This window comes from Ursus arctos, unplaced genomic scaffold (genome assembly GCF_023065955.2).
Source record: "Ursus arctos isolate Adak ecotype North America unplaced genomic scaffold, UrsArc2.0 scaffold_37, whole genome shotgun sequence".
Lineage (NCBI taxonomy): Eukaryota > Metazoa > Chordata > Mammalia > Carnivora > Ursidae > Ursus > Ursus arctos.
In genome coordinates this window covers 27,744,274-27,760,345 of record NW_026623053.1, presented here as the reverse complement: position 1 = coordinate 27,760,345, position 16,072 = coordinate 27,744,274, and the positions used below count along the sequence as shown (strand labels likewise).

The window sequence follows — 16,072 nt, the reverse complement described above, 5'->3', positions numbered from 1 at the left end:
TGAAAGGAAGGAATCAAGGAAGGAAATTTTTATAAGGTGTATTAAGAGCACTGTGTCAGATATCTTGATTTACTGAGCATAGTTTTTGAGTGCCTACTATGGGCAAGGCATAGTGTCAGGCGTTCATTACATATAGACTGGAAGGATCAAGATAAATTTAGCTAGTCAAAATGACAACTCAGAATCTGAATAATCTCTAAAGAAGCTGATAACATAAACAGAATAGTACATTCTGACACTTATGATGAAAAGAGAAATAAGAATAGAGAAACAATTTTATTTATATCAAGTCTAAAAACTTAGGGATTAAAACAAATCCTTACATAAATCCATAATTTATTAGAGTCTATAAAATAATTCAAAAATAGCTAGCTTTAAAAGATAACAGTTTAAGAATTTCTAAGACTATATGATGCATATATTATTTACATGCTAAATACAGCTGGTTAATTTTCTCATTGGTTTGTTACATTTTAAAAAATAGTATCTTGACTACCACGTGTCTGACCCCTACCACCATCTCTCTCTCTTCCTCTCTCTTTCTCTCTCTCGCACACATACACTCACATACACACAAAGCAGAAAATCATTGTATTAATTCTGAGGAAACTTCCACTCATGTCTGGTTGTGGAAGCCATATTAGATGGATAAGTAAAGAAGTAATTGTAAGAAGGAGTGTGGTAACTGTATGATTCTAAGGTTTAATGGTGTCAGGCTCCAGTAGCCTTGCGAACACACCTTTACAACAGATCTATTATGAAAACAGATTCTGTCACTATTCTCCTTAACTCCCTTCAGTGCTCCCCACTGCTCCCGGGATAGTCTAAACTTCGTATGATTTTGTCCTACACGGCATCTGCTCTACTTCTGAAGCTCATCTTGCCTTTCATCCACTGTGCTCTAGTCTTCTTTCAGTTCCTAAACTTCTGCAAATTCCTCACTGCAACAGGGCCTTCGTCTGTGCTCTTCTCTCTCCTTGGCATGCTCTCCCAGAACTTGCCTGGTTAACTACTCATTCTTTGGAAATCAGTTTAAATGTTGCTTCTCTATGTCCCAGAATAAGGGTAAAGGATTAAGGTGCCTATTAAATGCTCTCCCACAGTACTACACTTCCCCTTCCAAGTCCTTCATCTGTACCACATCCAGCCACTACCATTAACCCATAAGCTTCAGGAGTGCATGGGTCCTGTTTATCTTCTTATAATTCTGTTCCCAGAGCCCAGCACAGTGCCCTACACATAAAAGGCAAATGTAATATTTGTTGATTAAGTGAATGGATACGTGAAAAATACTTGCTAAATTGATGGGCAGGCTCATCTCAGCCTAATTTAAAAAAAAATCTCTTTCACTAATCTTTAAATGGGGTGGTGCAAAAACACAAATGAATCAAAGAATTGAAAAATGTGGACTTACTTCCTTCTTGCTTTCTGAGAAATTTCATTCCTAAATTATTCTTTTCTACATCATCAGGTCTTCCTTCTCTACTAGATCATTACTAGAGATATCCAAACGTGCCTTAATATCACTCACCTTTAAAACAAACAAACCCTCTCTTAACTCCTTTTCCTATTTCTCAGCTCCCTTCACAACAAAACTTCCATACTAACTATAGTGAATGTCTCCGCTGTTTCACCTGTCATTTTCTCATCAATCCAGATTAACCTGGCTTCTGAGCCATCATTACACTAAAATTGTTCTGTCAAAATGACCCTAAAAAAGAAAACTAGTTAACTGATTTATCTGGAAATATGGCCCAGAGAGAGGGAATATATATAAAAAAGAAGTTAAGAGACATGGAAAAAGATTAGAACTTAGTCTAATCAGAATTTCATTAGCATATAATAGAATGAGAAAGAGGCACTATTTGAGGAGACAAAGGGTGAGAATTTTGCAAAACTGTTGAACATTGTCAATCCTTGAGATCTAGGAAGTCCTAATAAGTTCCAAACATAAATAAATAGAAAGCCATACCAAGACACATCACAGTAAAACAAGAGAACATCAAAGAAAAATATATATTCTTAAAAACTGCCAGATAAAAAACAAATCATCTTCAAACAAATGACAACTAATAACTGAATTCCCATTAGCAACAACCACGACTAAGTATTAGCCAATGTGTTTAATGAAAGTAACTGTCAACCTATAATTCTATACCCAGTAAAAAAAAAAAAAAAAAAGATTTTAGGGGTGTCTGGGTAGCTCAGTCAGTTAAGCATCTGCCATCAGCTCGGTCATGATTCCAGGGTCCCACTTCTCCCTCTCCCTCTGCTGCTCCCCCTGCTTATGCTCTCGTTCTGTGAAATAAATAATTAATATCTTAAAATACACACACACACACACACACACACACACACACACGTATATATTTAAAGATAAACAGAATAGGACTACCTAGGGAAAGAGGTGCTTGGAGCTTAAACTTTCTAAAGTACTTGAATTCTCTGGGAAGAAGGAAAACTATTAACTTTGAGCTTTATGAAGTAGTCATGTTGAAATAGAGTAGCTACTATATGGTTAGAAATAAATCATATAATTTCTACACAAAGACAAGAAAAATGGAAAGAGAACAAAAAACTCCTTAAACAATCCTTGAAATGAGAAAGTTAAGAAGGAGGAGGAAGAGAAAGAGAGAGAGGCAAATATAAAACACAATGGGGGTGCCTGGGTAGCTCACTTGGTTAAGTGACTGACTCTTGATTTCAGCTAAGGTCAGGATCTCAGGGTGGTAAGATGGAGCCCCACGTCAGGCTCCACACTGGGCATGGAGTCTGCTTAAGATTCTCGCTCCCTCTGCCCCTCCCCACCCCAGCTTGTGCTCTCCCCCTCTCTTTCTCTCTAAAAACAAACAAAACACACAAAAAACAACACAAAAAACCCACAACTGATGAAAATAGTACATCAGAATCACATTAAGTATGAATAGGCTAAACTCTTCAGATAAAATATACAGAGTGTCAGACTAGACAGAAACAAGAGCCAGCTATTTTCAGGTTATCTAAAATATAAAGATATACAAAGTTTCCATCAGAACATAGAAAAAGGTACACCATGCAAATATTAGCCAAAAGAACACTGGCATAGATGTATCGAGAAAATAGATTTTAAGGCAAGTAATATTACTTCAGATAAAGAAGATCATTACAAAATAATAAAATATTCAATTACCTAGAAAGATAGAATAATTCTAAAGTCATATATACATTAAAAGGTACCTAAAATACATTAAAGTAGAAACTGACAGGACCACAGGAAGAAACTAACAAATCTACAGTCAGAGTAGAAGTTTTAATACCTGTTACAGTAATTGATAGAACAGGAAATAAAATAATCAAAAAGGATATAGGAGGTTTGAAAAACACAATCGGCAAGATTGATAAAATAGACATGTATAAAACACTTCACCTGATCATTAGAATATATATTCTTTATAAGAACTAAGGTAAAGGGGTGTCTGGGTGGCTCAGTCACTTAAGGATCTGCCTTCGGTTCAGGTCATAATCCCAGGGTCCTGGGATGGAGCCCCACATCAGTCTCCCTGCTTGGCGGAGAACCTGCTTCTCCCTCTGCCTCTGCGTGCTCTCCCCTCTATGCTCACGCACACTCTCTAATAAATAAATAAAATCTTTAAAAGAAAAAAAAAGAACTAAGGTATATTTTTGAAAACTGATCACATGCTAGTCCTTAAAGCAAGCCTCAACATATTCCAAAGGACTGGCAACAGACTTAAACCACACATTTATAACACAATTATGTGTATATGAGTATATGTATATGAGTTATGAGTATAACACAATTAAGTTAGAATTAATAACAGACACCTAACTATAAAAATAACATAGAAATTTAAAATATATCAAACAACATATGGGTCAAGTAAGAAATAATAGTGGAAAGTATAAAATACTGGGATTGTAAAATAACAAACTATGCTTATCAAAATGAGGAAGAAGTTAAAGAGGTATTTAGGAGAAAATGTATAGCCTTACACACTTAAAAAAATTAAAAGTCTCAAGAAGAATGAGTTAAGCATCCAACTCCAGAAGTTCAAGAAATAACAACATAATAAACCCATAGAAAGTAGGAGGAAATAAAAAGCAGACATAAATGAAATAAAAAAACACAACAGAGAAGATCAAGTAAACCAAAAGCTGATGTTTCAGAAAGCTGATAAGCCTCTGGGAAAATTATTCAAAAAGGAAAGAAAGGAAGTTGCCATTAAATGATTTTAGGAAGGGAAAAAAAAGACATACCTATAACTACTACAGAGATTAAACAGAGGGTACTGTGAACAACTTAGATTTATCCCAAGAAATTTTAAAACCTAAATGAAATGGATAGACTCCTGGGGCTGGTGGGTGAGGGAACATTACCAAACTTGACTCAAGAAAAAAATGGAAAATCTGAACAATCCATAGCCTTAAATAGATTGAATCAGAGATTTAAAACCTCCCCTACAAAGTAAGTACCAGATGGCTTTACAGATGAGGTCTTCCAAACATTCAAAAGGATAATTAATTCAATCTTACAAAAACCATCCCAGAAAATAAAAGGAACAATACCCAATCCACTTATAAACACAGATGTAAAAAACCCTCTCAATAATTAGCAAATAGGATCCAGTAATGTATTAAAAAAATAATATACTAACTTACATTTAATCTAGAAAATGCAATATTGATTTAGCATAATACTATTACTATAAATTATCCTGTTAAGAGACTAAAAATTAAGAAAAAATTAAGAAAAAATTTAAGAAAAAATATGATTATCTCAGTATGATGCAGAAAAATCACTTTCCAAAATTCAACAGCCATTCATCAGAAATCAGATGCAAGAAAACTTCCTCAATTTGAAAAAGGTTATCTACAAACAAACAAAATACTAACATCAAACTTAATGGTTAATAGTTGAAAACTCTTTCTGAGATTAGGAACAAGAGAAAAAACAGCTTCTACTCAACATTGTACTTTGGGTCCACCAGTGCAGTAAAGAAAATTAAAGAAATAAGATTTGAAAAAAAAAAAAAAAAAAGAAAGAAGATTTGAATGGAAAAAAAAACCTGTCATTACTTGTAGATTACATGACTATCTACATAGAAAATAAAAAGAAAATTAACAGATAAAGTATGAGAATTAATGTAAATTTAAAAAGCTTGCCGGAATCAAAAGTATTCAAAGTCAATCTGTATTTTGAAACACCAGCAACAATCAGGAAATTCAGTTTTTAAAAAATTAACAATAGAAATAAAAAATACAAAGAAGAAATAAGTACAACAAAAGATGTACAAGATCCTTATGAAAACACTGTAAATCTTAATCAAAAGACATTTAAAAAATCCTGAATAGAGAGATAGACTATATAATTGGAGGAGAAGACTCAATTTCATAACATGTCTGTCACCCTCAAACGATCTAATGATTGAATACAGTAACATAAAATCCCAATGGGGTACTTTATCTGACAATCTCACTAAAGTTTGTACAGATGAGGAAGCACTGTGGAAAACGATTACACAGTTCCTCTAAGAGTTAAACGTAGAATAACCATACGACCCAGCATTTCAACTCCCGGGTAGTCAAAAGAATTGAAAATAGGGGCTTAGATATTTGTACACCAATTTCATAGCAGCACTATTCACAGTACACAAAAGATGGCAACAACCCAAGTATCCCGTCAACAGATGAATGGATAAGCAAAATGCCTATAGATGTACAATGTATCTTATTCAGCCATACAAAGGAATGTGGTTCTGACATATACTATAACACAGATGAACCTTGAAAACATTGTGGTAAGTAAAATAAACCAAACTCAGAAAGACAAATACTGTATTATTCCAATTATTTGGAATATCTAGAAAAAGGCAAATTCATAAAGACGAAAAGATTAGAAGTTACCAGGGACTGAGGAAAGGAGTATGGGTGATTGCAAAATGGATATAGAGTTTTCGTTTGGAGAAATGAACAGTTTTGGAACTAGACAGTGGTAACATTGTACAACATTGTGAACGTAACTAATGCCACTGACTTGTATACTAAACTATGGTTAAAATGGCAAATTATAAGTTTTACGTATTTCACTACAAAATAAAAATAGTAAAGAAAATTACAAAAGCACAAAAGGCTCTAAAAAACCAAAATACCCAAAGAAGATTTTATTTATTTATTTGACAGAGAGAGAGACAGGCAGCGAGAGAGGGAACACAAGCAGGGGGAGTGGGAGAGGAAGAAGCAGGCTCATAGAGGAAGAGCCTGATGTGGGGCTCGATCCCGCAACGCCGGGATCACGCCCTGAGCCAAAGGCAGACGCTTTAAACACTGTGCCACCCAGGCGCCCCTAAACTTCTAATTTAACATTTAAACGTTTAAACTTCTAATAAAGCTACTGTAATTTACATAATGTGGTTCCGTCAGAAGAATAGAGAGACCGACTGAACATAATAAAGAACCTAGAAACAGATCACACATACATGAAAACTTGATGTGTGATAGACTGTGTTTGCATGTTAGCAGGGAAAGGGGGGGACTATTTAATATATGACACAAGGACAACTGTTTATCCATACAGAAAAAATAATGAAACTGGATCCCTATCTTAAACCAATTAAGCAAAAATTCAGATTAAAAAAACGTTGAAACAGGGAAGATAAAACTGAAAATTGTTTAGAAAACAATATAGAAAATTTTATGACCTCCATATTGTGGAAGATTCAAGATGTAGAGAGCACAAAGCATTAAAGACTGAAATTATATTAAAATGAAGAACTTCTGTTGAACAAAAGACAATCATCAAGAAAGCACAAAGACAAGCTACAAACTGAGAAGACATATTCAATTCATACAACTATATACTTAAAGAATTCCTATAAATCAGTTACTTTGAAAAAACAAGTAACCCAATAGACAAATGAGCAAATGACATGAACTGGCACTTTTACAGAAGAGGAAACAAAAATAGTTTATAATAGTTCATAGGAAAAAAACACTTAACTTTATTAGTAATCATGGAAGAGCAAACAAAAACACAATGAAATATGTCACACTCACTGGATTGGCAAAATATTTCAGGCCAGATGGGACCAAATGTTGTCAAGGCTGTGGAGCAAGGAGGAGGCGGACAGGAGTGTAAATTGATACAAATATTTTGGGAACAGTGACATTTCCAAGTAAATTTGGAGACCTGAATACCAAATGACCGTTCCTTGGTATGTGCTCAGAGAGTGCACATGCTCTCGTACTCGTACAACAGGAGACGGGTTGTACGAATACTCAGTGGAGCACTGCTTAACTACCAAAAAAAAATAGAAACATTCAAATAGTCAACAATAGCGGAATAAATTGCGGTAAATTCACACAACAGAATATTATACAGGACATAAATGAGATGAGTGAATCCAGGGATGACTTTCAAAATATTTAATAACCAGGCAGCACAGAAACTGACTAATCAGAATGGACATCAAGTCAAAACAGGTACAGCCATGCAGCAAGGGCCCCTCCAGCTGAATACAAGCAATGTGTGACTCTAAAACACATACATTTACTAAAAGAATTAAGTCACAAAAGAAAACGTATGCTAGGATTCCAAAACCAAATAATATATTGTTTACACATAGACACACATGTGGCAAAAACTATAAAGAAAAGAGTGATTAACTAGAAATCAAGATGCTGGTACCCTGTGGGGTGGGAGGAGCATTGTAATCAGTGAAAGACAGAAAGCTTCTAAGGTACTGGTTCTAGTCGATTTCTCAATCTGGAAGTTAAATCTGTTTAACTTAAATGATACTTATTTTACATATCTTTTTCGTACATACGTTTTAACTTTTAAATTAAGGAAATATAATTTTCAGAAGTGAATATGAAGTCACTCAAAATCGTCAAGGAAGCTGGAGAACCAGCCTCTGAGCTCCATGAGGGAGAACAAGGAACAGGACTGGTGAGCTAACCACTGCTGTCACTGGGCAGCGACATGCTGGTTTGTAGCGCTGCCTTTTATGTCAGGGACCTCGATCTTCCTACAGATTGTATTGCTGGGTAAGAATCCTCTTCAGGTCCTCACTTTTACATCTTTACTCCAAGTGCAAATCTAGCCTAGATTTGTCTAACCGAGTCCAAGCCACTTGCCCACAACCTAGCTGCAAGGGAGGCTGGGAAAATGAGTACGCAGCACTCAGCCTCTTTTTATAGATTGCCTCCTATAATCTCTACCCAATTCTAGATACTGGGGATACAACAGGGAACAAAACCTCTATTTTTATAGAATTTGCATTCTGTGGAGGTGGGTAGGAGGTAGTTAGACAACTACAACAAATACCCCTACAAGACTCACTTAATGGTCGATACTACAATAGAGAAAGGAAGTTCAAATTTTGGGCATCTGAAAAGAATAAAGGTCTTCCACATAACATGGATGGCCTATGTGACCGCCTATGAATATATAAAGCAGAACAATTAGGTTAAAGAGAATACACACTTAAGGCTTTTGATACACATCACCGAACTTCTCCTTAAAAAAGATTATACAACTTTGTGCTCCCATTACAGGACTAATTCATTTCCCCATGCTCTTCTCAAAAATTCTTTTTAATATTTGCAAATTAAGGAAGAAAAATCTTGGTTGGTTTTCTTTGATTCATATTATATTTCTTCTTGTGTAAGTTGCTTGTACATATCCCGTGGTCATTTTTCAATGGAGATACTAACTTTCATTTGTACAGATATTAATCTTTATTTTTGTCTATCATATATGTTGCAAATATTTTCCCCAGTTTGTCATTTGCTTTCTCACTTTATGGTGTTTAAAAGCATATTTTTAAACTTTTTTTGAAGTTTTATCCACCAACCTTTTCCTTCATAGTTTTACCCAATTTATTTTTCTTTTCTCCAACTTAAGATTTTAAAAGAGTCACATATTTTCTTCTGATATGCTATAGCCTAATTTTCCTACATTTAACTCTTCAATTCTCAGGCTTCACTATCATTTCCTCTAGCTAGTCCAGGCCATTTATCAAATGAGTAATTGTTTTTCCAGAATTAAAATGTTACCTTTTAAATATAAAGTAGTTTGGTATGCTTGGCTGTTTATGTAATTTCTTTTCCATTCCATCATGTTATCTCATCTTGCATCAGGAGCACTGATTTAACTATTATAGTATTGTGATATGTTTTAATATCTGGCACTGTAAGCCTCCCATCTTGATTCTTTTCAAACACATTCTAAATTGATCCTTTTTCCCTTTAAGTCCATATCTCAAACAGAAATATGTAGTTAAGCATATTTATGCAGATATTTTGTATAAGGAAAAGTTCAGGGCAAAAAGTATTAACATCAATTGTGTTATGGAAATAAAACTGTTCATATTACTAAGCCCTAAGGGGAAAGCATACCACCTACAAATATGCTAAACCCCTGTGCTTTTCCTCCAAAATTTGGGAAAACTACTCAGAACTTTTCAGTGTTCGTCACAGCAGTACTGAAGTTTGCATGAAGTTCAGTAATACTGAAAGGATATGGAAGAAGTAGGAGCAAAAGGATATTCTGGCACCAATTAAAATGTGCCGCTTACTTTTTTCAGCACTTCCACTCTTACCTCTAGAGAGAGGCAGAGTTGTTTTCAGATGCAATGTCCTAAAGACTATGTCTGACAACATGAGTAATCTCGACAGTTATCTGTAGGCAGTTCAAGCTTTAGGGTATATGTGAATTTTAACACACATTGTTTTTTGTTAATAAGGAAGAAAACTGTAATTAGAACATACAATCTGGAATTATTTGATCATTATTCTTAACTACTGACTACTGGATTACCTCCAGATTCCAAGGCCTTTTAGCTATCTTCTGTTCAGAGGATCTGAATAAAACGGAAGGATTCTACTTTTTCTCATGATATCCTGTGTCTTCTTTTTTGCCTCCCATTTTCTTTCCTTCCACTCATGCCTTAGACATGTTTTAGCTGCTGATAAGCCCTGGAATTTAAAAAGTACAGGCACACCTTGTTTTATCGCACTCACTTCACTGCGCCTCACAGATACTGTGTTTTTTACAAACTGAAGGGTCAAGACTTCAGTGGAGGAAGGAACTGCTGATGTGGTAGAAATAAAAAGAGAATTAGAATTAGAAGCGGAGCCTAAAGAGGTGACTGTGTTGCTGCAATCTCAGGATAAAACTTGATCGGATGAGGAGTTGTTTCTTATGCATGAACAAAGAAAGTGGTTTCTTGAGATGGACTCCACTCCTGGTGAAGAGACTGTGAAGATGGTGGAAATGACAACAAAAGATTTAGAATATGATACTTTCTACTCTTAGTAAGGCAGCAGCACAGTTTGAGTATTGACTCCAGTTTTGAAAGAAGTTCTACTGTTGGTAAAATGCTATCAAACAGCATCATATGCTACAAAGAAATCATTAGTGAAAGCAAGAGTCAATCAATGATGGAAACTTCATCACTGTCTTACTTGAAGAAGTTGCCACAGCCACTCAACCTTCAGCAACCACCACCCTGATCAGTCAGCAACCAGCAACATCAAGGCAAGACCCTCCACCAGCAAAAAGATTATGACCTGCTGAAAGCTCAGATGATGGTTAGCATTTTTTTTAGCAATAAAGAATTTTTAAATTAGGGTATGTACATTTTTTAGACATCATGCCATTGCACATTTAATAGACTACAGTATAATGTAAATGGAACTTTTATATGCACTGGGAAACCAAAAAATTCACGTGACCTCCTTTATCGTAGTGGTCTGGAGCCAAACCTGCAATTTCCAAGGTATGCCTGTAGCAGAGCTAGCTAAAGCTGTGCAGCACTTTTCAGAGCAGTTCTTACAGCACTCTCCTCATTGGATCAACACAGAGTCTATTCACTGACTGCCGCCTCGACCCCTGCAATCTTACCAATTACACGATTTTCGAGATTAAAATGAGATAAAAATATTCAGACATTTCATTTGTAGGCCCAAAAGAAATGCACACTGTCATCAGATCCAAGATAGAGCAGATTACTATTTTAAATGAGATTTTTTCACTTAACTTTTATAACACCAAGAATCAATATAGCAGAGGAAATTTGACACCTCTACAGCTTCAAGTGGCAGAGCTCAAAAACAAAAGTATTTTTTTCTGCATAAAACCATCTATCTAGGCTCTTTTTCTATAAAGCACAAATGGTGGAAATATTAGACATTTAGAAAGCAGGGTCCTCTAATTTATGTTAGTTTATCACAGAAAAAATAGCCTTTGGAAATCCAATATACCTAGGTTGGAATCTCCTGCCTTTGAGGTCAAATGGCCATTATTCATTCTCATTGACTCATCATCCTTATTTTTAATGGGGCTATTACTTACCTTACAGGGTATCGAAAAGATTATATAAGATTAGGGATATGAAAGTTCCTAGCACATGCCAGGTATAGTAGGCACTCAAAGGTTAGTTCTAATTTTCCCGTCCTGATACTGCACCAAATTAAAAATAAACACACAAACAAAACAACAAAAACCGACTTGGATCTGAGAATCATTTAACAGAAATAGTATGTACTTTATTTCAGTGAGTGATTCAGTCATGTTACATCTGTCACATAATAGTATCGAGACAGTCAGAAAATGTAGGCTCTACTTCCAAGAGAACTTCCAGATGGCTTGCTCTTTTTTTTTTTTTTTTAAACCTGTAAACTGAAAGGGTTGGCATATATTCCTGAACTGTCTTCCGGCTTTAGAATCCTTGGTTCTATAATCCTATGATTATAGAAAAAAAAAACAAATACACACGTTCAAACCTCCACTGTAATAAGCATTTAAGCAATTTTTAGTATATTGTTGCTCATATGCCTCTATTTTGAGACTCGAAAAAAACTTCGTAATTACCCAATGATAAAGGACTGCCACTAAGAAATCGCTTAGAAATATTCAAATGCTTCCGTGATTTCAATATTCCGAATCGCGCTGCAGCAATAAGGAAATATTGACACACTGACACAGCAAGGCGTCCTCGGCGTGCCTTTAAGTCTGCGCAACCATTTAGAGAGGATTAATCGCGCAGAGACGGACCTAGTGTCGGTCAGACCGGGGGTTACTGGACAGCGGCGGGGGTCGGGGGCCGGAGTGGGAAGAGCCCGGCACGCGGGTCTGAAGGCTTTCAGAGTGGAAGCAACGGCGGGGCGGCGTCAAGCCCTGGCGCGGCTGGGACAGCGGCCGACGGCGGAGGGGCGGGCGGGCGCGGGGGGCGCCGGGGGCGCCGGGCCCGGGCCGCGGACCGGCCCCCGCCTCGGGCCGGCTGTGGGCGGGCGCTCGGCGTCCGCTCGGGCCGAGAGGCCGGGCGGGCTCCCGGCGCGAGTCCGCCCCGTCCCGCCTCTTCCCCTTACCACGTAGCCCCCCCACACGTAGAGGAAGTTTCCGTCCACCACGGCGCAGTGGCCGCTGCGCTCCTCCGCCACGCAGAACGGCTGCGAGTCCGCCATCCGCGCGGTCGCCGACTCCCGCCGCTGGGCGCGGAGCGGCCTCTCCTCCCGCCGGGCTCCTCCACGCACGAACGGAGCGCGTCGAGGGTCGAGATTGGTGGGAAGGCGGACCGAGTGCGTCTGCGCCGTCCCGCAGCCCGCCCGGGAAGCCCGGCCCCGGCTGGCGTCGCCAGTTAGGGATGCTCGGTCTGAGCAGCGAGGGCGGTGCCTCGGCTTCGGAACCCCGCCACCTGCTGATTTCTTTCCGCTTGGGATCGCGTTGTTTCGGCAGTACAACCGAACTCTGTATCTTATTCGCTGTATAAATGGACTTCTGGTCCATAGTGTTGATGCTGCTGTGACATAATATATTGATTGATGCTTTGTGGGGGTTTCCTTTTCCATTTAACCTCCAGCAAAGACGGTTATCCACAAGAATGGCGGGGGGGGGGGGGGTTGTATGTATTTAATAGAAATATATATATTTTTTTCATTGGGGATTTTCTAAAACGTCTTCCAGCAAACTACGGCCTGGGGGCCAAGGTCAGTCTGCCGTCTGTTTTTGTACGCCCCACAAGCTAAGGACGGTTTTACATTTTTAAATAGTTGAAAAAAATCAAAAGAAGAATGCTGTTTTGAGACTGGTGGAAACGAGAAGAATTCAAATTTCATCACCTGTTCATGAAGTTTTACTGGCACACAGCCACCTTAATTCGATTAAGTGTTGACTAGGGCTGCTTTCACCCCACAGCCACAGGGTTGAGTGGTCGGAGTTGAGCAGTTGCAACAAAGACCATATAGCCCACACTGCTGGAAATATTGACTGTTTGGCCCCCTACAGACAAAGCTGGAGAACACTTGTTATTCAATGATGCTACCGAAGTAAAACTATGGTCAGGAAGGAAGATAATAATTCTACCAGTGTCTGTAAATGCGCCTGTCCAGAGTCATTCTTTGACGAGATTGTGGCTGTCCATAACTCAAAACAAGTTCATTCATTCATTCATTCATTTATTCATTCATTCAGTACATATTAAGTACCTGCATAACATAGATCGTAGGTTCTCAGGCTCTATTAGACTGGAAACATTGAAGGACTCAAGTATTATTGACTCCCCAGCACCTAGTACCAAGTAGATACTAAATAACTATTTGTTGATTAAATGAGCAAAAAGACAAAGTGAATTTTAAGATAAGACATAGTTCTACCACAGGGGCTTCAAAGTCCAGAGGGAAAGATATATAGAGGAGAAATACATGCAGTGTGGGATGAGAAGTGGTATAGTAGAAATGTGGACAAAATACAGCAGAAAAATGGGAAGGAAACATGTGATCAACTGAGGAAGGGGGTGCACAAAGAGAGACACTTGAGTTTTCTCACTAGTTGTATAAAGAGTTCAGTGTCATGACTGGAATGATTATAGAGAGCCACCAAGGATGAAGTTGGGACAGGCAATCACACAACCTTGTTCATTATGCCAAGGAGTCTAAACTTTAACTGTAAGGCCAAAATGGTCTTAAATGGGGTGTAAATAATGTAACTTAATTATTAGAACGTTTACTTTGGAGGGGCACCTGGGTGACTCAGATGGTTAAGCACCTGCCTTCGACTCAGGTCATGATCTCCAGGTCCTGAGATCGAGCCCCATGTTGGGCTCCCAGCTCAGCAGGAAGTCTGCTTCTCCCTCTCCCTCTGCCTCTCCCCCTGCTTGTGCTCTCTCTGTCTCACTCTCTCTCTCAAATGAATAAGCAAAAAATCTTAAAAAAAAAAAAAAAGAGTGTTTACTTTGGATTGTGGGGCAAACAGCGGAGTCAGGACTGAAGACAGAAAGATGGATAGTACCCAGCACAGGACTGGTGTACAGCAGGTGCTCAGTAAATGGTGATAGCAGTAGTAGTAGTTATTAATATATGTAACACACATGTGCACAGGTGGGTCTTTGTCCCAGGGACCCCTTTCAACCTGCAGTGGAATTCCAAAGCCCTCTCCAAGATTTCTGTAAATTCTTAGGATTATAATCTCATAGTCACTTCTGGCTTTAAACTCCTACTGCTACCGGAATAACTCCACTCGCAGACTTATGGCTCTTGTACCCATGGAACATGCTCTCTCTCTTCTCTGATGCATCATTCCAGGCACGACACTCAGAAGCATACCATATTTTCTTTAAGAACCCACTCTTTAAAGTCATTTGTATTTCTACTAAATTTTACTGAAATGAAGATAAAAGTAAAAAGACGATAGAGGGGCGCCTGGGTGGCTCAGTCATTAGGCATCTGCCTTTGGCTCAGGTCATGATCCCAGGGTCCTGGATGGAGCCCCACATCAGGCTCCCTGCTCAGTGGGAAGCCTGCTTCTCCCTCTCCCACTCCTCCTCCTTGTGTGCACTCTCTTGCTGTCTCTGTCAAATAAATAAAATCTTTTTTAAAAAAAAAAGACGATAAAGGGTTTACATCATAGAAAGAAATTAATTTCAAATAGAACATTACATACCCTTTTTTCCTCAAACTCCATTAGCCACCCCATCATTGTGGCCTTTGTCAAAGATAAAGTCAGACACTGGCTAAAGAGGTGAGGATAGATTATTTTTCAGTAGTAAACTACTGCCATAAGGAAGGGGGTCCAGTAGGACCTGAAATCAACTTTGTGGAAACAGAAGGCTGGACTTTCGGAACGCAGGGGTGTGCTTATGGAAGGCACTGAGGAGAGCCGAGGGCGGGGGTGATCCATGTGACTAAGCCATCTGGGCTTGCTAATTGGAGCCTCACCAGGGAAGAAACAAACTTCTATCTTTATGACCAGAGCTGGTGGTGCAAGTTAAAGGAAGGCACCCACCAAAGTTAGGCCTTCATCTTCCCACTCAGGAACTGGGATTGAGAGTGTCCCTGAAGGCTTGCATTTCAAAAAGACAGCTCTCCCATCTTCAGATAAACAGTTTTAGATGGTAGAGTTACATCTCAAAGGCAGAGAAAGTATTTCTAATGGCAAACTTTCTAAAGTAACTGCTGTAAGAGAGTTACTCGGGAGTTGCTTGGGGTCTATCTGCCTACCATCAGGGTTGGGACTGGAACAAACAAAATTCTCCTGGCAGCCTTGACCCCTCTAAGGGGTTCTGGGACCGTTCTGGGGGTATGGCCTTGAGCTGTTAGAAACTATGCTAGCATGCGAGTCTCTAAGTGTGTGTAAGGGAGGTGTGGGGGACAAAATCATTTGTGCTGAGAGTATGCAGTTTTTATAGGACAAGGTTGAGGCCTAGCTGAGAATAGCGCTCAGGAGAGCATGACTAGAGTTTGGTCAAGGAGAGAGTCTAGGTCACCTTTTCACTGGCCTTCTCTCCTTAGTCCCCAGCCTCAGAACCTTTTGCTGACTCCTTTCTACATTCTATCCCTCCAAGATTGTCCCCAAGGGATGTTAAATTCTTCTCTATTATTCAGAGGAACTCAGGCTACCAAATCCTCCCCCAAATTCCCAAACTCGGGTCTAAGAGCATCTTTCCTTGTCTAACCCCACCTATATTAGACAACAAAAAGGCACGAGCAAGACCCAATGTCCCTTCAGAGCAGTTGCAATTTTTTAACGGTTTGTATTTAATAATGAGGAAGGACAAACAATATTTTAAAGCAAAAAGAA

The 16,072-nt window shown here is 38.6% G+C and overlaps 1 protein-coding gene across 2 annotated transcripts in view; it reads right to left on the bottom strand.

Moving 5' to 3' along the window:
- Positions 1 to 12,631, bottom strand: part of KLHDC1 (kelch domain containing 1) — a 49,852-nt gene extending 37,221 nt beyond the window's left edge. The window contains exon 1 of one of the 2 annotated variants that reach the window (XM_044389481.3): positions 12,367 to 12,631. In XM_044389481.3, coding sequence (XP_044245416.1) covers positions 12,367 to 12,462 — 96 coding nt within the window. In that variant the 5' untranslated portion in view covers positions 12,463 to 12,631. The remainder of the gene's footprint in view (positions 1 to 12,366) is intronic. The other variant, XM_026513668.4, reaches the window with a different exon arrangement.
- Between the last annotated feature and the right edge of the window lie 3,441 nt (positions 12,632 to 16,072).